The following is a 24,565-nucleotide window of genomic DNA, read 5'->3' on the forward strand; positions in this document are numbered from 1 at the left end:
ATATTAAATAGTGCACACAGAAATATTCCAGAACGCTTTGCCCTCAGTCTACTTCGCTAATGTCACATACTTGGAATAAATAATTAAATTTCAATGGAATTGGGGCTAGAACCAAGGTTTTCTACTTCTCTAATGACTTAACTATTCCACCCTGCAGGGTAAATTTCTCACTCTAACTTTTATGAAGCTACCTAATACATATTTCCATAATTTTTTTCCAGCCACAACTATTCAGCATATCTATCCTGAATTCACAAATAGTTTTTCAGGCACCAGCACTACATCAATCCATCTAATTTCCTGCTTGCTAAATCAAATGGCTGCTGCTATTTGCAACTGTCTCCACAGTGTTCCCAGAACTCACTGCCAAAAAGGGGAAGAGCTGAAAGAAGCAGAACCCAACATCCATTTTTTATAGGCAGCTTTGCTTCTTTAACATCACAGTTGCAATCAAGGTGATCAGTTTGGAGACATTCTGACTACAGATTTTTAATTCCGTAATGAAAAGTAAAGAAATGCTTCTCCCCTCAACACTGTTACCGAATCCTTCTGTGATGGGAATACCACATAGGAAAAAAAATCCTACTAATAGGCTTTTTGAGTTCTGACTACAGTTTAAATATTGGTTTTTGTTTCAACAGCTCTCTGGCTCCCTGAAGACTATTATGGGATTCTCATTTAAATCACTTGAAAACTCTGCCTCACCCTGACTGGACTAAGGAATTAAGCCATTAGTTTTGTGCAATGAAAGCAACTGATGTTCACATGAGTCATTTCTAGTTTTCCTTGGGGTAAGAGCACACTGACTTTGTAGCTTTTTTTCCTTATTACTGAAAAATCAGAGAGTAAATGAGAGAATATAATACCTGCACAATCTGAAAGAGCACTGCTTCTAAACTAAGCTATACTTAATATTTCAGTGCGTTGACGTTCCATATGATTTATAAATCTTAAGGTAAATGTAGCACAGTAATGAAAATACTAGGAAAAAACATAACAAAAAAAAGAAATTGCAATATGCACTTTCAGATCCTAAGCTATCAATATTATAAGGGGGGTAGGAGTAGGAATCTTTCATACAGTTAGGGCATGACCTGAAAAAACTTGATGGACCATGTATAAAAGGGAAATGTTCCTTTAAAAAATGTTCCGTTACACAAAAAAAGTTCATCTACCGTGACAGAAGCATATTTTGGAACAACCGATATATTACTAAGATTTTACTTTGTTACAATCATGTAAAGAAATAAAGCATAATAGTTTTTGCAATAAGAATGTTAGACATTCACTTTATCTGTGGAGCAAGTAAATAATCAAAGCCTAGAATGAGCTACCAGTTGGGTTTTAAAAAACTGAAAGAAAATATGTAATTTTCAGAAAATTAAAAGTAATAAAATCCTAACATGCACTATAAAAGGTGAATAATCGCTGAAAAAATATATATGAGCTTTAAAAATTCATAAGTTAATTGACAGCATTTTGTTATATATCACAATAACTTTTCTGTTTTGGGCAAATGGATATTTTCAGAAACTTACAGTTTTTCACCTTATATTTACAAATGCATACACATTTTGAAAGAGAATATGTGCACAGATAAATACACTGAGTCATGGACACATGCGCCGTTTTTGTTATTTATGTAAATTATATATACTGTGTGTTCTGTTCCTTTTAATTCTACACATTATGCTCTGAAAATCTACAACCATTAAAAAGTAAATATATAGCTTTATCCAGCTGGACATTACAAATACATTATACACCCTCTTACAGCTTATGTAAATATAGACAAAGACATGCTTTTGTATTCCTGTAAAAAACTCCAGCTTTTGTATTTTAATTATTCTTGCTAGCAAGAAACATAGAAGGGATTGCACCACGCTTCTGCATGGCATCCTATGTAAATGAGTCCAGTGCATTCATAAATATGGATGTGGTAGACCCCCAAACAACACAGTACCTGCTGTCTATCCAACCGCATCCTTTTTGCAGCATTTCTGCTTTCACTCTCACAGGCGGAAGCCAGGATACTCTCTGCAACTGCTGAAGTAAGGTGTGAGGGAATAGGTCGTGACTATGAGAGAAAAAAAGAAACACAGAAATTATTTCTAGCGTAATCCACGATATCCTTTTTCAAAGCACACCATACCATCACCTAGGCAGGAAAGTCCGCTCATTGAAATGCAGTTTATACCAACAAAACAGGGAAATGGAACTTGCAAAGATGAAAAATGAAACTAGTTAGATGTTAAAGCTGCAGCTGATCCACAGATCCACGAGAAGCCCTTTCCCCCCACAGCTCTATTGTCCAGTGTGTTTAGTCTGGCTCATTAAGCTGTACTTTGAACAGACAGTGGCATATTCTCTGCGTTCCAGCAGCACCCTGGCCGTCTGATTCTTGTTAAGAAAACTGAAAGGCTTTTTATCCTGTACAGCATGTGACAGAGATGAGTAGTGGTTTTTTATAGTCATAAAAAAAAAAACAAAACAAAAAAACCCAAGTGATAGGGTTGAAACATCACTCAAAACCTAACAGATTGTCAGAACATTTCAGAGCAGCCTCAATCTGTAGTATATGAATATTTGCATTCCTCGCTGCAACATGACTGATGTGATTAAAACGACTTTGAAAAAAAAATCTGTTTTTCTTTTGATAATGCCAGCCTTCTAACACTCCAGATATTTTGTGGTTCAACTAGATATAATTAATTTTTCCAATTCAAAACTTCTCATCACTAATTTCACAGAATTTACACGGTTTAGGTTAAAGGTGCAGTGAATGTCAAAAAAACCAAGGGAATGCTAAATCTTTTTAGCTTCGTTGTTGATTATGAACTCCAACATTTCATTAGGAAGAATATTTAAACACTTTTTTCCCCCCTGATTACATGCAAAACAATCTTTCTGAAAGATTAGGCTCACAATAAAAATAATCTTCATTAATATACCAAGATATATTAGAACTGCCATAAAAATAAAGGGATGATAATAACAGAGGCAGTGATACACATATAAGCCTGTTACAGATACTGCAATTTATTGAACCCAGTTCTGAACTTCCATAAATTTTCAAAGCTTAACTGAACTCAAAAGTACCATGTAAATTTTTACCTACTGAGGAAGTGGCCACATGTGAGGGAGGATTGGGTGTGGTTCTTTTTGCTGTTGTTTTTTTTGGTTACTTTTCTTTTTCTTTTTGTTTTGGAAGAGTTTTACTTTCTTACTCCCAAAAACATAGTTATGATCCTGCTACGGAATGTCACTTAATTTTGGAAGCAAATTTTGAATCTATTCCCATTCAGTTCTCAGTCTGTTAGAACAGATTAATTGTATTGGCTCAACTGATTTTATGGTTTTCATAACATTCCAGAAACATAGGAGCCAACCATTATTAATATTACATTTTTACCTTTAAAAATTAAAGTCCATGTATTGACTTTGGATGTGCTTTGCCTAATGCCAACTTCTGATTTGACACTGTACTATCTCTAACTCATGGGACCACAGTCTGTCTGGGACCAGAAGCTGAACCAGCTTTTAGAAATAGACAGAGATTTATGGGTCTTCCTCACTAGTGCAATGTTATTTCTCCCCACTCATACAAGAACAAGCTCTCTGGCACCAGCATTAACAGCTGTGTCAGAAAGAGAACCAGAGGTTGCAATGCTGCAATAAACTATCCTTGGATTGATTTGACAACAAACTGTTGGTTCTAATTTTGAAAATAAATCAGTCTAGGAGATGAGGGACACTGATGTAAACCCTGGTGTCATCACAGAAGTTAACATTACACATAGCACAAGCAGACACCTTCCTCAGAGCTCCAGAGGAGGGAGTAACTCTTTGTAGAAGGTTCTCACTGAAAAAGCAGTATATTTATTATTCTGCATCCAGAATGGTGATGTTACTCTGAATTTTTTATTGCATCAATCTAGATCCTTCTCTGTATTTGGTGGCCAAGTGACACTGTACATGCCTCTGGTTTATGCATGTCCAAAGTACACTGTGTTGGCAGCATGGAAGTCTCAGTGTGGTCCTGTAAGAGTGGCCACACAATGACATTCTCAAAAAATGGTGAGCAAAACACCTGGTTAATTCCTGCAGCTCAAGTCTTTAACTAAACCTATATCCATATGCATCAATGAATTTTTAGAAGGTGACATATAAGCCAAAAAATTAATGTTCTGACCAAAAAGTAGAATGACTATTAATTCCCCCATCTTATTTTTTTTTTTATTGGAGAGAATAGGTTTATTGAATTGTTTTATAAAACAAAAAATAAAGAGAACGCATAAAAATGAAGCTGTATCTTTTCTCTGAAAAGCAGTGCAGTGGTTATGTGCTCACTGTTGAAATATTACACTCAAGCGAGCACTTGCAAAAAGAGGGAAACCTCCAGTTAATGGAGTATCTTTCTCTTGAAATATGTTAACCCATAATTTCTCTCAGTCATCACTTCAGTTGGCTATTGATATGTTCATGTCAAGAACTATCTGGAGTGAACCTTAGGGATAATGTAATGAATGCATGGCTGAGTCACCTGGGGAGTAAAGTACTGTAACAAGGTCCAGGAGAAAAATCATCTGATTAAAGTTCAGGCTCTATCAGCAGAGCACTAGTTTGGCATTGACTGGGAGGATGAACACAGTCCTCTCTCACTAGGAGTAGAGCTGTTAAAAAGATTTTCTGTTCCATGAAATTCCATATCTGTAAAATGTCAAAAAGATCAATTTTGAAAAGCATTGCCTAAGAGGAAAAATTGCTTTGGAACAACCACTTCTAAAAAAATGCTTTTTAATATACAAAATAATATTTCCATCTTCCAAGCTCAGAGGCCCATTTAGGTTCATCTTAACTTCCTCTTCTTCTACACTTCTGATTATTCATGAGCTCTGTCATGACTACAGCTATAAAACCACTTGTGTAAGAAGCTCAATCGTCACAATCCTTGTTGGGTTCTGAACATCTCTCAACTCCCGATCTGGGGGTGTGACGCAAAGGCCTTGGAAAACATGGCAAAAGCAACATCACTAAGTTCTGCAGAAAGGAGCCTGCAGATCTCAGCCAAACCAGCGTTCTGTAGGTTCCCAGGCTGCCCTCTGCAGAGCTGAGAGCTGAGCTGAGTGGTGGTTCCTGCCTGCTTGAGACTACAGCTGTAAATGTGGGAGCCAAGGAGAACTTTTTCCAAGGGCTCCCAGAGTCCCCCCACAATCCCTGGATCCACAACCTGTGCACTGAACTAGCAGGAAAGCAGGTTTCATTTTTTGGGAATATTGCAAAACAGAAAACCCTTGACAAATTAACATTTTGGAAAATGGGGGGGGCGGGGGGGAGGAGGGTAACGGGGGGAGGGGAGGAGCTGGGCTGCACGGCGGCATTATCAAAAAATTCCCAACAAGCCTTATCTGCCATAATGCACATACTGCTGCCTGATACACACCATTCACAGCCCTGGTCTGGTATTTCTTTCACTTACAGTGATGCAAAGCAGGAAATAAGTATATTGGAACAACAACAGAAAAGAAGCAAGACTCTAAACTTAGTCTACCAAAACAAGCAATCCACAAAGTTAGAAGGCAAGATAACATTTTTGTCATTTTGAATCAATGCCAGATAGAAAAGATGCATATGAAAACTTCATAGAAACTCTCAGGTGAAGAGACAAATAAAACTTAAAAGGAATCTGGTGAACAGCATAATACAGACCACCTGAGAAGACTATATGCCTCTATCCATCACACGAGAGCAACATACAGGATTCCTTTGTATTTTCCTGGAAACATGATGCTGCTTGTGACTGTACTAACACAGAAGTCACATTTTGAACACACATCCATTTTGGGCTTTTTACATCTTTTCAGCTGTCACACAACTAACGTTGAGCCTCTAAGATGTAAGAAAAACCTGCTAAGTTGTATATGCATGCAAATGCCTCTGTTTATAATAACTTTTGGAGTGACTGACATTCAGGAATTGGTTGGAATTTCCTCAGTAGCCCCTGGGATACCACCAACCACCATCAATCCTCTCATATTTGAAACTGTATTTCAAGGTAATTTAACGTTGATTTTTAAGACCATCACAGAGCCTGTAGATGACAACGACGACAAAAAAAGCAACATGCCCACTTAACCACCCTATTGGACAGGCACTTTTGCATGGTATATGAGAAATAATTTTTCTGTACAAATTGATATGAAGACTTTATGCTCTCATCTCCTTTCCTCTTTCTGAAGAGTGTGCAAATCATTGATAGGCATACTTTTGGAGGCTGCTTAATGAAAAACCAATTAGATGATACTTCTTTCTAGTCTAATAACTGTTGATCTGCTTTAAAGTATATTAAACCTAATAAATACCCTTCCACAGCTTTGATGGTCTTTAGATCTGGCTCTTGACAATCAAAACATCTTACAAAAAGACTTTCTGGAGTTACAAAGCAGTCCTGCAAGGCTGTTGATTTTTTCAGTAGTTCAAATCAGAAACCCTTGGTCCAGATCCTCTAGAAATTAGCTCCATTAGTATAATCTCTGACTCCTTAACAAAGAAGAGCCTAGTATGTTCAATCTGCTGTAAAACACTCATTTTCAGTACACCCACTATATATTACAGTATCATAAAGTCTTCTGTTTAAAGGGAGGTGCATTTGTAGTATCCCATTTTGGCACATTTACACAATTCTTGTATTTCTATATGGAATCTAGAAAAACTGCTATGTTCTAATTTCATATGTACCCTTTTGGTATAAACCTACCAATTAGTGATGCAATAGATGGATTATATTTCAGTGTAAACCACGGGGAGCAGGATATTCACCAAAAAGATTTTTGCAATTTACTGCGTGTGTTGTTCCCCTATGGTTAGAGATCTATTGTCTCTAAAGTTACTACCTTGGCATTCTTGTGAGATCTGGTATAAATAAAAGCCAAAGTTGTCGCACAGAAGTTTGGTCTACATACTCTTACACATGTTGCACCAGTCTGATTCAGTTCTGAAAAAATACAGCTATGTGTTAGGTCAGATAATGGGCACATATGTATGCCTGCTAAAATGCCAGTCGTTTAAAGCTGATATTCATAAATACTACCTTGTAGTTTAGGCCAATTAACACTGAAAATTATATCTTTCAGTATAACACAGCTGCAAGCACATAAACATACAAGTTACTTAATTTTTCTCGCAGAGACACTAATATAAGTCATAGAATCACAGAATCATTTAGATTGGAAAAGACCTGTAAGAGCATGAAGTCCAACCATTAACCCAGCACTGCCAAGTCCACCACTAAACCAGGTTCCCAAGTGCCATGTCCACACTTCTCTTAAATACCTCCAGGGATGGTGACTCCACCTCTTCTGTGGGCGGTCTGTCCCAGTGCTTGACATTTTGGGGAAGAAATGTTTCCTAATAGCCAATCTAAGCCTACCCTCAGAAAAGCTGAGGCCATTTCCTCTTCTTCTATGGCTTGCTACTTGGGAGAAGTTGTACGAATTCTAATGTAAATGTGTGAATGATGAAGTATTTTAACTATTATTCAAACTTGAAAAAAATTAGCTTCAGATTTTCCAAAGTGATTTCACATCCAGAAGTGAAGATGAAAGCCTAAGATGCCTCCCTGACAGTAACCGAGTTTTTCCAGAGGTACCCCTAAGCACTTCTCTGCATGTTGGGCTCCCAACAGCTAGATAGTCCTAAGTGCTCTCTAGCATGTCAGCTCCTTCCTCAGTATTGCAAGACCAGTTCACGTCCAAAATAAAATATTGCATATATGCCACAACTCTTTCATAATAAATTATTAAGATCTAACATAATGAGTTAAAATCCCCAACATGTTTGTAACAGTATTGCAATATCTAAATAGCGTTTTTCCATAGAAAATGTACAAAATACTTTACAAAACACGGGACACATTACCTGAATTTTTACTCAGCACAGTGCAGCGAAATGCATGATAGAACTGTCCTACACAGCACAGTTACAAAGGACTCAGAAATATTTCTACAGAGTATTTTTTAATTTAAAGACTGAATGAAGTACAGTACTGCATTATACTGGATGTACTTTTATAATGGTTTCAAACTGGAAGAGGGTAGATTTAGATTAGGTATTAGAAAGAATTCTTTACTGTGAAGGTAGTGAGGCACTGGAACAGGTTGCTCAGAGAAGCTGTGGATGCCTCATCCCCAGAAGTGTTCAAGGCTGGGTTAGATGGGGCTTTGAGCAACCTGGTCTATTGGAAGGTGTCCTTGGCCACAGCAGAGGGAACTAGATGAACTTTAAGGTCTTTTCCAACCCAAACCAATTTTTAAATCTATGATTCTATGAATTGTTAGTACAGAATAGGGACATATGATCAACAGCATTTTAATACTTATAGCACTACATTTCAGTCTGTGTTTTAATATATTTTGCTCAGTCTTACTGAGTCTTGTGAAAAATACACAATTCCTACACCTGCTAAAGGATTCAATGAAGTAGCTAGGAAAATTTTCTTAAATGGCAGAAAAAGCTTTTTGAAACTTTTGGTGATGTTCACATCACTTTTAAAAGTTTTCATCTTTGAAATACATTTAATTGAAACATTGCACCTTGATTATGATAGCACATTATATATATATCCATATATATCTTAACATATCTATATTCCCGTCTAAATGTTAAGCAAATGACACTTTCCAATCAACCTCCATGCTTCTGCTGCTGCTGCTGCTGCTGCTGTGCCTATATATGGGACAATGTCCTGCTCTGCTTATCCCACAAGTGGGGTTAGTGGAAATTTTAAATTACTTATGTGATGTCAGATATGTAATGTCAGATATCCATCTAACTTTATCCACCTAAAACTCAAGTATTTTGTCTAAAACAGTCATCTAGGCTCCTTTTCTGTTTCATTGAAAAGACAGGTATTTTCCTGCTCCAGAAGTTGACTCATGAACCTCTCCAGACTGTTTCATCTAAGCACTTTACTGATTGCTGAGGGAGTCAAAGTCACCTAATTTCTCTAACAAATTTAGGCAAGATTACCTCTGTCCCAAATGTATCCAGTATTTCAGAGTGGCAGAGAACTCCAGTAATCATCATGCTGACCTAACTCCTTGAGAGTCAGGTGAGGATTGTATGGGACACTCTGATAGCTGTTTACTAGGAAGAATACAGATGACTAGAGAAAACTGGTTCTGATATAACATTACTTCCTGTTGCCCCTAAACTAATACACTGAACTGTCTCCCTATCCTTAAAGTATTGGCACAAACCAATAAATCAAGTAACATTGCAGCAGAGGTATCAATCTAAGTCAGAATCAGAGCATAAGAAAAACTGAAATATTTACTACCTCTTTTCTTCCGATTTCAAAGAAAGAGGTGGGGTTTTTTTCTCTATCAGAACTTATTGCCATTTTGGAGGGGACTATTTTTCTTCAAAAGCAGTAAAAATTGAAAAATGTCAAAATTGCATTCCTATCTTTACCTCTCTCACAGAATGTGGCAGATTAAGTGCTTATCAGGTTGTTAGGTACTTATAATCTTTCTAGGTTTAATTCTTTTTACAAATATCATGCCTTTTTCAAAGCTAACTTCTTCACATTTTCCAAAGTTAATTGAAAAAGTGTAACTTCTGCTGCTGCACACTTTTCCAAAATTGAGAGCAAAACGCATCTGAGACAGATTTAACAGGCAGTTCTTAAAAACCACGATTGTTCACCTTACTGTTCTGTGGTGAAAAAAAAAAAAAACAGATGTAAGAGCCTTAGGGAAACGGTTTCTAGCATATTTTTTTAAGAATACGTGAGATCTAATGGTAAAAGTCAACATTTATCTGAGAAGAGATTGTTTGCCCTTTTCAACCAGGTTGCCCACCAGACTAACCTAAGCTAACCACTGTCAAACTAGGCTGAGCTGCTTATAAAGGAAAGCAACCAATTGACAGAGCTTAGGGTGTAGTACAGAGCAATAACTCTATTATTATTTGTAGATCTTCATGTAACTGTTCTTGTGATGATTTTCTTAATGCTTCCTAGCTTGTTAATCAATTAGATATGCATCCCTGCATCCACAGACCCTCATCTTCCTGAAAACGTTTATAACCTTTCCAGACATAAAATGCCTAGAGGACTGAAAGCCCATGTGACTGCATGAGCAGCTGGACTTTTCAGCACTAAATTAAGTAAATAACAAAAGCTTCCGATCTCTAAACCTAAAAATTAAAAACAGAACCCAGATACTTATTCTGAGTAAGCTTAATGAGGCAGATTTCAGAAAACATACCCCCTTCGGGAAACCAGTCCCCACTGAAGCTGCCCAATCACAATATAGAAGCGTGACAAGCACTAGACGTTCAAAACACCTTGATCAACATGAGCACAATTGCAAACACCTTGTTAAAACACCTCTTACAGCCAACTGGCACAACCAAATGACAGTAGCCATGAAAGATACAGAGCTTAGTTATTTATTATTGAGGCTGGCAATAGGACAGGAGCTGGGATGAACAATACTGGGATCTAAAATGAGGAACTGTCTTCAGGCATAGTGTGACTCTTCTCTGACACATCCAAACTTGCTTTTGGACAAGGAAAAGCATTTATGACTAGCCTTTTTTCTCCAATACAGAAGAACGCTTTGCTCTTTGATATTATTGCTTTGTATTACTGTAGTATCTAGGAAGGAGGGTCTCCTTTGATCAAGCAAAACAAAGAATCTCTTCGTGAACGAGAGTTCTTGCATTGACATGCTCACAGGAAAAAATGGCATAACTGTGGAAAAAGATACCGTAAGATGCAGTTTCAAACAGAATGAAGTGAGACTGATCATAGGAGATCCTGAGGATAGGAGGAAGCAGATGTAAGAAAATGTAACTAGTAAGTCAATCCAACCTCATTTGATTATTTCTGCCATCCCAAATTTTTCTGGACTATCATTAAATTAACACATATCCTCAGCAGCTGTCTACTGTCTTTTTTAATTGGCAGTTCTCTATCGATACAGAAGCTGGGACAAGTCTAAACAAAGGATTTTAAAAACATTAGTGAAGCAGGTCAACTGACCATTTCAGGGAGAAAATTCCTATTTCTCTTACATAGCCTATATAGGTCATAAAATATCAAATTATATATAGGAATTCTCACTGATATCACTCCTTTAAAAGAGGCAGTAACTTTTTTCTTTTGTTTATGGGCTAATGAAATGAAAAAAAGAAAGAATTTCTTTAAGAACATCAAGAACTTTAAGAAGTTCGTAAAGCTCTATAGCACAGTGCACAACATAGAAATCCCACCCAAAAGCCAGTGATTTCAGTACCTGACAAACTTCCCTCCCAATGAAAGATTCTGAGCAAGATCATAGAATTTAATAGGAGAACATTCTCAACAGTCCATTAGCAAGAGACAACAGGAGGATAAAAACAATCTTACAATTTATGAGGAAAATTAAGGATTTACTTGTGAGGGATATACTCGTGTCAGAATGAAAATGGCACAATTACAAGCTGAACAGTCAAATGGACAAAGCATTTCCGATACTGAAAAGGAACTTCTCAGAGGCATATTTGTAAAAAGAAGCTATGCCAGCTGCCTGAGAGTCCACAGAAAACTATCTGTCATAAGCAAAAGCAGAATAACTACAAGCAATCTCTCAAAAATATTAACACTAAAATCACATTCATTAACTATGTGAACACATGAGACTGGGTCTTTTCCATTGCCTCAAAGCTAGAACTGGCCTGTTATGCAGCAGAAACGGACATTCGGATTACAGATGGCAAATAATTGACAGAAGTAGGCTTCAGGCATGCTTTTTCATCTTTACCATGCAGTTTTACACTAATTTAACTTAGTGTTTACATTTTCACTTTGCTTTGCAGTACGATGCTGTAGATAGCTGCACTGTTCCACATACAGTCTGAACTCTTAGACGCCATAAAAGAGAATATTATCTTTTTCTCATTCAACTAGATGCTCAAAATGAAGCATTTTGAACCTGAACAAAATTAAAAACTTATATTTAACATGTCTATAGCATAAGACCTCTCCTGTGGAGATTGTCTGACATCCTATTTAATACAACAATGACACTGGTATTGCTGCTGACCAGAACATTATCCTGGTTTGCTGTATTTGAGGCTAGCTTCTTATTCAAATCAACAGCAGTGTTGCTCTTCATGATTGTTTTAAAGAAATGTTATTATCCAGACAAAGTGATTCTTCTCTGTTGTCAAAATGGTAAGTACATTTGAAACAATCAGGCTGTCAAATGCCTCTGTCCATGGTAGCATTTTTTAAAACTGCTTATAATTAAGAGATGATGATACACTAATTTAGAAATCAGAAAATAATTTAAAAAACCAAAGGAATATTAGATTTCAGAATTAATCGAGAAACAAACATAAAATGCTACTTTTTCTCTTAGGAGGTTACTGGGAGCTCCTCCAGAAACTTTGGGTAGTCTTTGGCTTGTGTTCCTACCTGCAAACAGGGACACAGGACAGATATCCCCTCAGGCCCAAGAGGGCTTCAGTCTTTGGCATGAGTTTCAGTGCCTTGTCACTTCCATTCATGGGCAAAAAGTCAGTGTTTTAGAGGGTAATTTGTTTTTTTTTTAAAGAAATAAATCCCATCATAAACTGTCATGAAACACTACAAAACCAGGAAATATTTCTGAACTATAAAGATTGCCTATTTCGATCATATTCCTGGTAATCTCTGCTCCTTTTCCCCTCCAAGGATTAAATTTGATCCTGCAACCTTTATTCACATGAAAGTAACATTTGCAAATGTGCACTGAAATCAAGCCAACCCAGCTCTTATGGGTCAGACTGTAGCCCCTTGTTCATATTGCAAAACAGTTGCACAAGTCTTTCATATGACAAAAAATGAGCCAGTTTACATAACTGCTCATCAGCGTGAATAATGACAGTAATAAGGCCATAAATTGGAACAGCAAAGAGACTTGCTAGCACTGGCTAATTTTGTGAGTATTTTCAGCTGAAAGTACAGCAAAATAAAAATATTTGGCATTGTGAGAGCTGAACTTGATGTTGCTGAATTATTGTCAGCCAGAGTGACTAGATGCAATTTGATTATATTTAGTGAATTGTAGAAAATATTTTCTTTCTATTTTTTTTTCTTTTATTTTGACAGGATAAACAATCTGACATGTACACCAGCAGTCAATCTTTGGCACTTTTATCTGTACAGATGTCCTTTATTCTACCTGTCTTTCTTCATATGAGCTTCTATTGTTCAGAAAAAGTGTTAAACCAATGTTCCAAATAATAAAATCATGCAGTTGATTAGAATCACAAATACATACAAAAATTTAGTTTCTGTCTTTGCTTTTTGTGTCATTAAACAGTGGTCTTACCCTACAAACAAGCCTGTTCTTAAAACTGTCAGCTAACATCTTAAACACTATGTGGTACTCGTAAGTATTCTGCAAAAACTGCAGGAAAGAGAAAGACAGAGGGAAAGAGAGAAACAGTAAAATTCAATCATCTCCAGTAATTTTTTAATGTATTCAATGGGTTTTCAGATGATTCATTAAAAAAAAAGATAAGTGTAATCACTAAATGATATCTATTTGTAATGATGAGGTGATTTTGTTGTCATCTAAAGGCCAGAGAGATAGCTAAGACACATTAAACTCAAAGTGTGTAGCTACCTAGTTTCTTCTGACTTTTCTCCATTTTGGAAATACAAAAGTTTTTTAGAGGTAAGGAAGCTGCTGATGGCTCAGAAGACATTATTTACCCATTTTTGTGCAACTGAGTAATATTAAAATATCAATGTCTGAAAACACTGACAGTTGTATACCAACATAATTTTCCTGAGTTTTGGTTCAGTTGTAACTACTAAATCATTGGGATGCTCAAATCGTAAGTTTGATGTCTCTGTTTTACAACCATTAAATAGGTTTTTCGCTCCCATATGTCAATTGAAAGATTTCAAAGGAGTAACTTTTCTTGATGAGTAATAGGCTAAGGTGTACAAGAAAAACCCAAAGCCAAACCCATTGCCACTATGATGTTACTACATTGGGCATTTTCTTGGGTATAGCTTTTCACTAGCAGGATCAATTTTTACAAAGCTCACTAAAATCCAGTTAGCAAAGGCATTTTAAAGAAAAATACAACTTACTGCAAGACCTTTCCAGGCAAAAATCTGTAACTATAACTTGAAGTAGGAAAAAAGTCACTGTATAGTCCATCACTCAGTTTCCCTCCTTATGCCTTGCTTTGTTCTTTTTTTCCTATAGATCCATGCTAGTTCATTTTGTGAAAGCTAGCGTTTTAAAGCACTTTTAAACCAAAGGGAATAAATTCAGGAAGAATGAAGGAGGGAAAAAGAAACCTCTGACCTGGTATTATTTAAAAAAAATAAACAAACAACAAAAAAAGAAAAGACGCTAAGATGAAAACAAAATAGTGCCATGGATTTACATATGGGGTTTTGATGGAAACTAGGGCTGGGTTTTAAGTCAAAACTCACCATCTCAAAACCACTTCTTTTCATCCGCCTGCAGGACTTGAGGTAAGTACGTATGCGTTTTCTGGCACGCTCTTGATACTCAGGGAATTGTCGCCTGCATGAGTCAATGATAGCCTGGATCTTTTCTTTGGGCTGCTTAGAGATTGGGACCATTCGGTCCAAGTTTTCATCTACAAACAGCCTGACAAACATCTGTTGGCAAGAGGGAGACAGAGGAGATGGGTTTGGAGGGTGGCTCTCTTCTCTTCCTAGCTTCCTGGCTTGATTACTGATAGGAAGACATTTTTCTTTTTTCTATCCATTGAAGAGCTTTGTAATGGGAAGCCAGAAATATTAAGCAAACAGTTCTTTAAAGGGTTATTTGGGGGGGGGGGGAGGGGCTGATTAAAAGGAAAAATAAGACAAGAAAAGAATAGTCTATAGGACACAGAACTTGTGAGATAAACCAGAACAGATTGTGAAAATAGGCACTACTTAAGTTTCATTATTAACAATAAGCTGTGATTGCTAATCATTTTATTGAACTGATACACATTTTTTCTTTGTTTGAACAATTGCTTGTGTTTTCATGCATAATTATACACATCGGGAAAGCAATAGAGAACAGCTGACCACCGGAATGGTCTTCTGACAAACTAGCTACAGCCTCTTTCCATTCAGTGGGTGAACATGCACACACACACATCCACACACATGGTCACACATGCACGGATACAGAAAAAAAGATTTGTTTTCCTCACTGGTAAAGATGGCACTCTGCCTTAAATTCTAAGTCAAACGCAATAAATCTGTCCTCTGTTAGCAAGAGTTTAATGTGCACTAAAATAATAATTGAAATAAATCCTGCAAATTAAATTAATTTGCCTTTAATGCTGTCAAACTTGCCCATAAACAACAATGTAAAAGGAATGGAAGAAGTAAACAAGATGAGCACAAGAGGGCTTACATTAAAAGCTTTCAGTCGCTCAGCTTCTACCCCATCTGATTCATTGACCTTCTCGGGATCTTCTTGCTCATCATGGTCATCCTCATCCTCATCTCCTCGATTCAGAGACAGATCTTCAGCACCTCTGCCTACACTCTCATTCTTGCCAGAGTCATAGCTTGAATAGCTATGTGCAGGGGACTGAAAACAGAAAAAGAATATGCTTGTGAAAATTCACCACAAAAATAAAGTCTACCATTCAAAAATGCTTCATAAATATTTAAAGATTCCACTCATTGTTTTTATTATTTGTTCAACATAAAGTGCTCCTAGTCCTTCTAAGAGTAAACAATTTAAATTATATTAATTTCAGTGTTTTTAAAAAATGTGACCTATTGCAAATTCAGTAAATCTATTAACAAATTAATTACCTACGATAATTACAGTTAACATGAAATCTTTGTCATACAGCCTTGTTTACGTACTACCTATAGAAGTTTCTTACAAGTACTAATTTCTTTGAATTAGCCAAGATCAACTGCCCAGCTGAGGGATAGTTGATTTGAACAAAACTCTAAAGAATTAAAAATTACGCATTTTAAGGCAAAGGGGATTCAAGTAGGAAACACTGATATTTATCTGATGAACATTAAATTATCAAGAGCTGCAAGAATTTATTCAAAACATGGAGGTGATTATGTTTTAGTTTCCCTTGCACAACCCCTGAATGAATTAGAGAGGTGTAACTTTGTTAACTTTTTGAATGCTCTTCTAAGAATCATGTAGTAAACCCACTCTCATTTTGAAATCATCATTCACAACTTTCCCCCAAGCAGAAGTTCAATTTGTTAGATAAAACAGATGACCATCTCTTTTAAGTGTATCCAATGGTAGGACTAGAAAGTTTCCAATTACCAAAAGTCAATAGAGTGCATTTTCCCTCGCAATATCAAGTTCTCAGTTACCTGTTTCCAATGCATACACTTTGAACTGCAGACCATAAAAAGGCATCAGTAATAAAAAGCCTTCTACAACTTAAAATTCTACAGTTTAACACTTCAATGTCAAAGCTTTCCCCCAGCCACACAAAAACATCAGGGACAACCTTCACCAGAGCTATCAGATTCACATTTAGGTAATTCAGAACACAACTTTAATTCTATATTTTAATATTTTTTGTAATATTTTCATCTTTTTCTTTCTTGCTACAGCATACTGTAGTCTGAATCAGGTGCTACACTATTAACTTCATACACAAACATTTAAGGGTACCTCCTCCCTTAGTGTCACCAAAAGTCAGGAGCTTGCCTCAATCAAAAATACATTTCAAATAATTAAAATTGCATGCCTTGAGCTACATTCTGAGCTTCCTAAAATTGTCTTTATTTCAGGGTATTTTTGCCAACCACAGAACTTAAGGGCAGTGGGGTAGAAGGGAAAGACCAACAAAAACATTCACCTTTAAGATATATTTCCTGTTTATATTCTTACTTCAACTTCTTTATTTTCCCTTTCCTATTTTCATTTCCATCTTACATTGGTCCTCTGTACACCAGCACTTTTGGAGTACAACCTTAACAGCACTCTTATTCCAAGCCTTCCTTCTTTATCTGTCCTACCCAGACTATATTCTCACAGTACAAATCCTCTGGAGTTCCACTTTTTAATCCCTAATGCTCCTAATATCAGATCTTGCAGCCTCTCTCATCCTCTTCCCTGAGTCTCTTCATTAAACCACTCTCCATTCCATAGACCTTTACAGTAGAGGTAGGAAGAACAAGAAAACATCAAAAGAATGCAGAAGAGCCAGACCTTGGATAAAAAACCCTTCAACAAGTAGCAAGCCCAGTATGATCTCTTACGGGGGAAGAAATTAGCCATGGTCCAGGATGGCATATTTGAGATGGTATGGAAGAGCAGAAAAAAAAAAATCCTGTTCTTGATGCACTGATATTTGGTCCTGTGAAGATGGTGAGTATTTAAATTGCTGCCCATTCAGATAACTATTTTTTGCAGGAGATGTTGATGCCTTTGAATTATCAGGCTTGAGAAGAATATTAGTTCCATTCTGAAAGGACAAGATGGCTGTACCTTATCCGAGTGTCCAGCATATACAGGCAACAGTGATTAACCTTCCCAATGGCTACCAGAAGGCCAACAGCTGCAGCCTGGTAACCTGTTAAAAAGCACTGAGTGGTTTCCCTTAATCCTGAAAAGATTCTCAGAAGATGTTTTTTAAAACGTTACGATTAATTAATTATTTTAATGATTGTAATTGTAATTGTGCTCTGCAGTAGAAGATCTGATCTACACCGCAAGGCTTGTTCTCTTGTACTTCTTCATTTCACCTGTCACTACAGTTATACAGAACACAGAAGGCTTCGAGATAATCAAAAAGCCATTTCATATGCGAGATACTACATAAAGCATAGAAGCTGCTGCCCTGAAGAACCCTACTGACTGAAACCCTTGTTGTGCAGACACTCGATTTCGCATGAGTCATTTCATGAGACTAAATCCAATTAGACTACTCATGTGCATATAGTTAAACAGATGCAAAACTGATTTCAGTATGTACATATGTTTCGGCTGGATGCCAAGATCATAAATTATGCACCAGGACTGAGGTTTGCTTTTGTGAAGGAAACAAATTCAGGTCAAACTGGCTTAAGTATGTCTCTCAAAAATGCAACAGTCAGGGTTTTGTTTCACTATTTTTTCTTTAAGGAAAGAATTGCATAGAGAGCCTTGACCAATATCTTCTCAGAAGTTTTTATTTAAACAACAACAACACCATCTTAAATGAACTGTGGGGAAAAACATACTCTGAGAAAATTGCATGGCAGGAATCCATATTTATTCGTTGTGGATTTGAAGACTGTACAGTACCACAAAAAAGTGGGTGTTTTTTTCATAGCTATTGCATTGGCAAACGGAGGGAAGAATTTGTGTAAACTCATTTAAGAACAAAATTTCCACCTTTCTGTATTTCTACGCAGATGATTGTTGAGTCAGAGAAGGAAGAGACGTTTCTCTCACTTGTGTTGACTCTGCAGTTGTGTAAAAGCTGATAAGCATTTTCTTTTGCTACTCTAGCAAGAGCTGCAGTGTTAAAGAAACGTGGAGTAGGACAGTAGAGGACAACTTATCCTTAGTACATGTTTCCCATTTTTATGGGAACCTGCTCATTAAGATTCCTGAACACTCTTTGACATATACATTTTATGGTCCAGCAGTGGCCTAGAATGAAGAAGTGATCCTGTTAAAATATTTTGGGTTCGTTTGTTTGTGTTTCTTTTTTCTTTTTGCCAGTCAGTTTAAGAGCAGAATCAGTTCTTGTCTCCAGTTCACCACCTGAAAATACAAACCTTTGTGGTAACAGGAAAGCGTAAGCATGGAAGAGAGGGAGCGTAAAAGCCTCTGCTGGCAGCAATGCAAGATTAAAGCAATTGTGGAGAGTAAGCATTAGTAGACATAAAATGTTTCACAGGTGAAACCTTTGTGCTTAATAAATCTCAGTTGGAAAAGAAAGTGACTACAATTTTAAATGAGAAATTATTCAAGGAGAACAAATGCAGCCAAGGCTAAGGCCGAGGGTTTTGCCTTCCCCAAATATTTACATTGATGGTTATAATGTTGCATTAAAAATACTGAGATGTTGATAGATATATTCTGACCACTTTGTCCTTAACCTTTTCTGAAGGTTCTGTGTTCATTATTTTAATCTCTTCCTTGCAATAATAAGTATTATGCACTTCTACTTTATAAAATGAAAGTAAATGTTCATCCCTGACAACCTACATTTAGGAGTTTGTGACATGAAACATCAACCTCTTTCTATAACATTACAGATCTAGAACAACAGTCACCCGAAGTAAGGTGTAAAATCATACAATAAAAGACCTGGGAGGACATTACAGTCTCATCTTGTTTATCTTGCTTATCTTGCTTCAACAGAACAAGGTCAGAAGGTCAATCCTAACTACTCTTCATCTGGTTGTTATCTAAAGACTTCCAGTGATAGGGCGGCCATGCATCCCACAGACAACCTGTGTGTTTCATTATCTTCAGAATTATTGGAACATTCTTGACACTCACCTCTGGCTTTTATAAGAGTACGAAGCCTATTTCTTTTTTATGTATCTACCACATATTGTAGTGGAGGAAAGGTGTGGCACCTGGAGAAAAGAGCATTCTCTTTTGTCTTTACAAGAATCTTTCCAATAATTGAGGAGAGGTAATACATCCCCTCCCCTCGATCTTCACTTCCCTATAAATTTGTCCATGCTGTGAAACTCATGTTTTCCTCATTCCTAATCATTCTTACTGTTCTACTCTGTATGTTTTTCATTTGGTTTGAAACTGTCTCAAAGAGCAACTTCCAAAACTCCAAAGTGTATTCCATTTGTGGCCTTTCTATGAAAAATATATTTCTTTATTGCTTGATTAATTTTAATATGCTTACAGCAGAAAAAGCTTAGCACTTTATTTGCAAGACAAAAGAATACTCCATACATGCAAAAGACGGCATTGCAGAAACCCCAGAGTTGCCAGCAGAACTCACTCTGTTATTTCACGAGAATTAAAGCAGAAGTAATCCATAGCATTTATAAATATATAAGTCTACTGAAGTGCTCAGTGCCTGGTAGGCTTTGACAGTGGTGTATGGCCATCAGACATGGTTTGGAGAATGATGACACATGAACTCACTGCAGGACGCTTCTCCCAGCAGCTGAGAGCAAGAGACTCTGTCTTGGTGAGTGTACAAAGATGGCTCTCATTTACTCCACCAAAAGTTATTTAGTGATAGAAAGCTAATTACTGAGGATAGTTATTTGTAATGGCCAACACTGGAAAAACCAAATCTTTGTGACTTTTTAAAAATGCCAACAGGGAACAATAGACCCCATCTTTGCAGGGAAAGAAATTTCTGATGGAAGTGCAGCAATTTTTTTTTTTAAATGAAACTTCATTTTTCACATTTACATTACATTTTCATTTAATTAGAGAGTTTTACATATAGTGGAATACTCTGTGATTCTTTAAGTTGTTACACTAGATGGTTATAAACCACAGCACTTCTGTGAGCAAAAGAGATTTAGACATTTGAAGAATTGTCCAAAGAGTAGCACAGGTTTCTGTGCTGCACAGAAAGTAAAGGAGTTAGGAGGTAGGCAGAGACGAAAACACTCTACTGGGTATATTCTATTCTCTTCTAGAAATCTGCCTCCACATATGTAAAAGTTACCAGATTTTTTTAATGAGTAAATAAAACAATAATCTAAAGCTGGAAGGATTCTGTTCAGCTCCTCAGTTGTAACTCCAGCCCTTTCTTCTTTTTCCTACATCTCGGTATTTCTCCCTGTACCACTGAATACACAGAAGTCTGCAATTTCAGCAATTACTTCTGCAATCGTGTGCTTTTCTGCATATTTTCACATGTGCTATTGTGAATACATATTTTTATAGCAACTATTCATATGATCTAGAAAGGGATGAGAATATTCTGATAACACCAGGTTTGATTGCTTTTGAAGACTGTTTTTTTCCAGAATTTTCTATTAAATTAAACCTTGATTTTAATTATTTTTTTTCACATTTACATTTTTAACTGACTTTACATATGACAAAGTCTTTGAAAAATGTGTGACACTAGTTTTTGGTGAACTGACTATGAGTAAGAAGCATGTCTTCTATTTGACATATAAACAAAATTAAAAGGTTAAGCTTGTAAGTTTAAGGGAAAATTCATGTCCTGTATCTTCCCCTTAAAAAGACATTTGAAATTTATATTGCGCTGTTAGAGATCCACTTCTTTGCTGTGCAAACTGTGAGTTCTCCATATAGCAGGGAGGTAATGGTGGTGGGGTTTTTCATTAAATCTATAAAATATCTGATTTAAATTGCATATTAGAAAACATAAAATATGTTTGGCCCATACATGCACTTTTGGTATTAAAAGAGATGAAATCATGAATTCAAACATTCCCATCTTTTTCTCCTCAATTCAAACGGGAAAGCAGGAGGCATAACTGGAACACTTAGTTTCAGCTGAATCTAATTCAAGTGAATTCCAGCATCTCACCATTTATTTCAAGATCCAATTAACCTCATTTTTATAAACTCATCACATATTTCCTCATCTTACCCATATCTTTCCATCTGATTGTGATCAGTTTCCTCCTCTTGTTATATCATAATTGGCCTTTCCAGCTCCTTCATAAAATTTCACCCTTGATAATGGGAAGGCATCATTTTGTGTAACTCTGCTATTTGGAGCATGAGGGCAACAGCACTTTTACTGGAAAACTGGAAAGCTAAAATCTAGAGTTTCCTAGGTTTGACTCTATAAAAGTGTTATCTAACACGTTAAATGTTGCAGAGTAGATTTTATAAGACTTTTTTACACAAAACGTGAATTACACTGAAATATTAAAATCTCTTTTCTGTTTGGTCTGTGTTAACAATGTGAGCTCCAGAAGGAAACTGTTCAGTTATTAACATTGGGAACTAAGAAATAGAAAAGATTTTTCTCCTGAATTATCTTTGACATGGTCTTTTCTCCAGAGTAATTGGAAGAAACTGCAAATAACCCAGACACTTTCATTCCAGTTTTATCTGGATAAGAAGACACTTGGATAACTGAAAAATAAGAAATAATTGAAAGATGCCCTGAAACATATATTCCTAGCTATATTTTCTCCTTTTACCTAAAATACAGTCTATCCTAGCTTTATCCCCACTGGTATTGACCAGTGGGGATAAAATACATCTTTGCCTTGCTGGAAATAACCTCAGAAATTAGGTAGAGAGTAAAAAGAGAGAGGCACCTGAGAATTCTCAGTCAAGTGGAAGAATTAAATACCTTTATAGCCAATAGTTTAATGAGCTTCTTTCTAATTTGTCCACAACCAATCTCTTATTACCTGATTCAGCACTTTCAGGAAGGCTCCCGCTCCTTCTCCAGCCATTCTGGAGGAGGACAATTCTTGGGGGAATCTGAATAAGTGTGTCCAAACCACCCCAGTCTACCAGTGTTGAGAGTACTGGGGCAGAGCTGATTTAACAGAGCAGGAGACTTGCCTGCTTCTCACAGCTTTCATTTTAATAAGTTGTTTTATTAATGAACTTCTTGAACTCCCGTCACTGATGTAGCAAGACAGATTTTTTCAACCAAATAATGAAAGAATCTAGTTATATAACTAGATTAATAGTGACCATTAAAAATGACCAATAACTAGTCATATTGCAAAATGAGGCTGCTGCATCTTTGGCAAAAATACAATGCCCTTTGTGGGAGCTGAAAAGCCAAAACTAAATGGGGACAGACTCAAATAAAAAGTTATTTTTGGCATCATACACTGCTATTTTGATGCTTTAAAAGATCTGACAGAGTTTCTGTGAATTTGAGAAACAAAGGTTGCCATATAGGAAAACTCCATCACATATGTCTGGATTTCTGCAAACCATGAGCCAGTGAGAGTACTTAAACCATGATAGTAGTTGAACACTTCCTATAGTACACCCAAAATCAAACCAGAAGATCTGAATTAATTTATCCTCCTCTTCTAAGATCTTACATTATAATAGAAAACAACAAAACAAACAAACAAAATCCAAATCCCCCTTCCCCCACCACCCCGAAAAGAAAAAAAAAAGAAAACCTAGTTTATTATCAAAGTTAAGAAATCTTCAGGAGTGGTATTCTAAGGACAATAACAGCATACTTTGCAGGTACTTAACATAGCTTTGTGAAATCAAGAGCCTGGAAGAGCCCCACTTGGTTTTTGTGCTTTTATCAAAATGCATCAATCAAAAACTTCTATTGGAAAACTACCACTTTCAATTTGTGGTGGAATTTTCACCTTTTGCCAGGAATCTTTACAGTTTCCATCCAGATTTCGCAGTTTTCCATTTGTCAGGGGTTTCTCTCTCTCTCTTCTTTTTTTTTTTTTTTTTTTTTTTCCCCCTCAAATAACAACTATGGGGATTTGGGAACATTTCTCTTACAGAAGATACCAAAGTAATTACTGAAGTTCACATTACAGGCAAATAGTGAGCATTTTTGACCAGCAATTCTTTGGTCAATTGTTAGACAACTGGCTGGTAAGAGCTACAAATGATTTTGCAAAAAACATTGGGCTATTAATTTCTTCTGTTTAAGTTAAGAATGAAACCTCTAATGTAGGCATCTCATTTAGGAAATAACTGAGATCGAGAATGTCGATAAAACCTGAATATTACAATGGCAATTTCAATGCAAGTCTCAAGACTCTCCTCTCTGTGCAGCCTGTCCTCACCTAACTGACAGAAGTGTAAGATATAATTAAACATTATATGTCAGCAGGAATACAACAGTCAAGTTTCATAGGAACTCTCCAACAAGGAAACAGCAGAATCCCTGGCAAAATCCAATCTATCCATTAAAGATCCCTCCCACTTACTGGCCAACATCCCAAACTCCTCCTAGCTTTCAGAACAGAAGTAGTTGCTGAATACCGCAGCTGCAGTCATGGCCTCTGAAGTCTGACTTAGGTAAGAAGGCATGTACAAAAGCAGAAATTTAGATCCAGGAGTGATATAATTCCTTGAGTAGTAGTTTAAATGTGCTAAGCTTACTGTTTTATTTCTAAGATTTTATTTTTTTTATGGGTATCTGTATGCAGGGAAGTAATGTTATCGTAAATACAGGACAGCAGGATTTCTTGTCAAAACAGCATCACTGGATACTCTATTTTAATCTTGAGCATATTGCTGCTGGAAAACCTAAAATCTCCTTCCTCACTACAGCAGTGAGGAATACAAAGCACATGCCATTCACTGGTTTAGTCACAGGCCCCTTGTAAAATATCTCCAACTAACTAGAAAACTGCCACAATCTTTTTTTTTTCATCCTTTGCTGTTCCTTCTGTTCACGCATCTTGGCTCAGTTTAAGCCATTTTTTTTCCAAGCTGCTCTCTCCTAAAATCTTTAATTTTTGTATCTTTGTATCTATCATTATGCCTTTAGTTCTTCTTGCTTCATTTTCTTTTTGATTTGTTCTCTTGTGTCTCATATTGTTTCATGCATTTCTTCTTCCTTAAATTTCTCTCTGCTTCCTCTTGCCAAAAATTTAAGCTAGGACACTAAAAGGGTTTGAGAAGTCCAGAAAAAG

General features: G+C 36.5%; 1 protein-coding gene across 6 annotated transcripts in view; it reads right to left on the reverse strand.

Moving 5' to 3' along the window:
- The window catches only part of NOL4 (nucleolar protein 4), a 191,146-nt gene that overhangs the window by 33,170 nt on the left and 133,411 nt on the right, over positions 1–24,565 (reverse strand). For 5 of the 6 annotated variants that reach the window (XM_027883154.1, XM_027883156.1, XM_027883157.1 and 2 more), the window contains 3 exons: positions 15,432–15,611; positions 14,486–14,677; positions 1,964–2,077 (listed from right to left, as the gene is read on the reverse strand). In XM_027883154.1, coding sequence (XP_027738955.1) covers positions 1,964–2,077; positions 14,486–14,677; positions 15,432–15,611 — 486 coding nt within the window. The remainder of the gene's footprint in view (positions 1–1,963; positions 2,078–14,485; positions 14,678–15,431; positions 15,612–24,565) is intronic. The other variant, XM_027883155.1, reaches the window with a different exon arrangement.

Source organism: Empidonax traillii, unplaced genomic scaffold (assembly GCF_003031625.1).
Source record: "Empidonax traillii isolate 1590-97213 ecotype Southwest subspecies unplaced genomic scaffold, ASM303162v1 scaffold119:size1479319, whole genome shotgun sequence".
Classification (NCBI taxonomy): domain Eukaryota; kingdom Metazoa; phylum Chordata; class Aves; order Passeriformes; family Tyrannidae; genus Empidonax; species Empidonax traillii.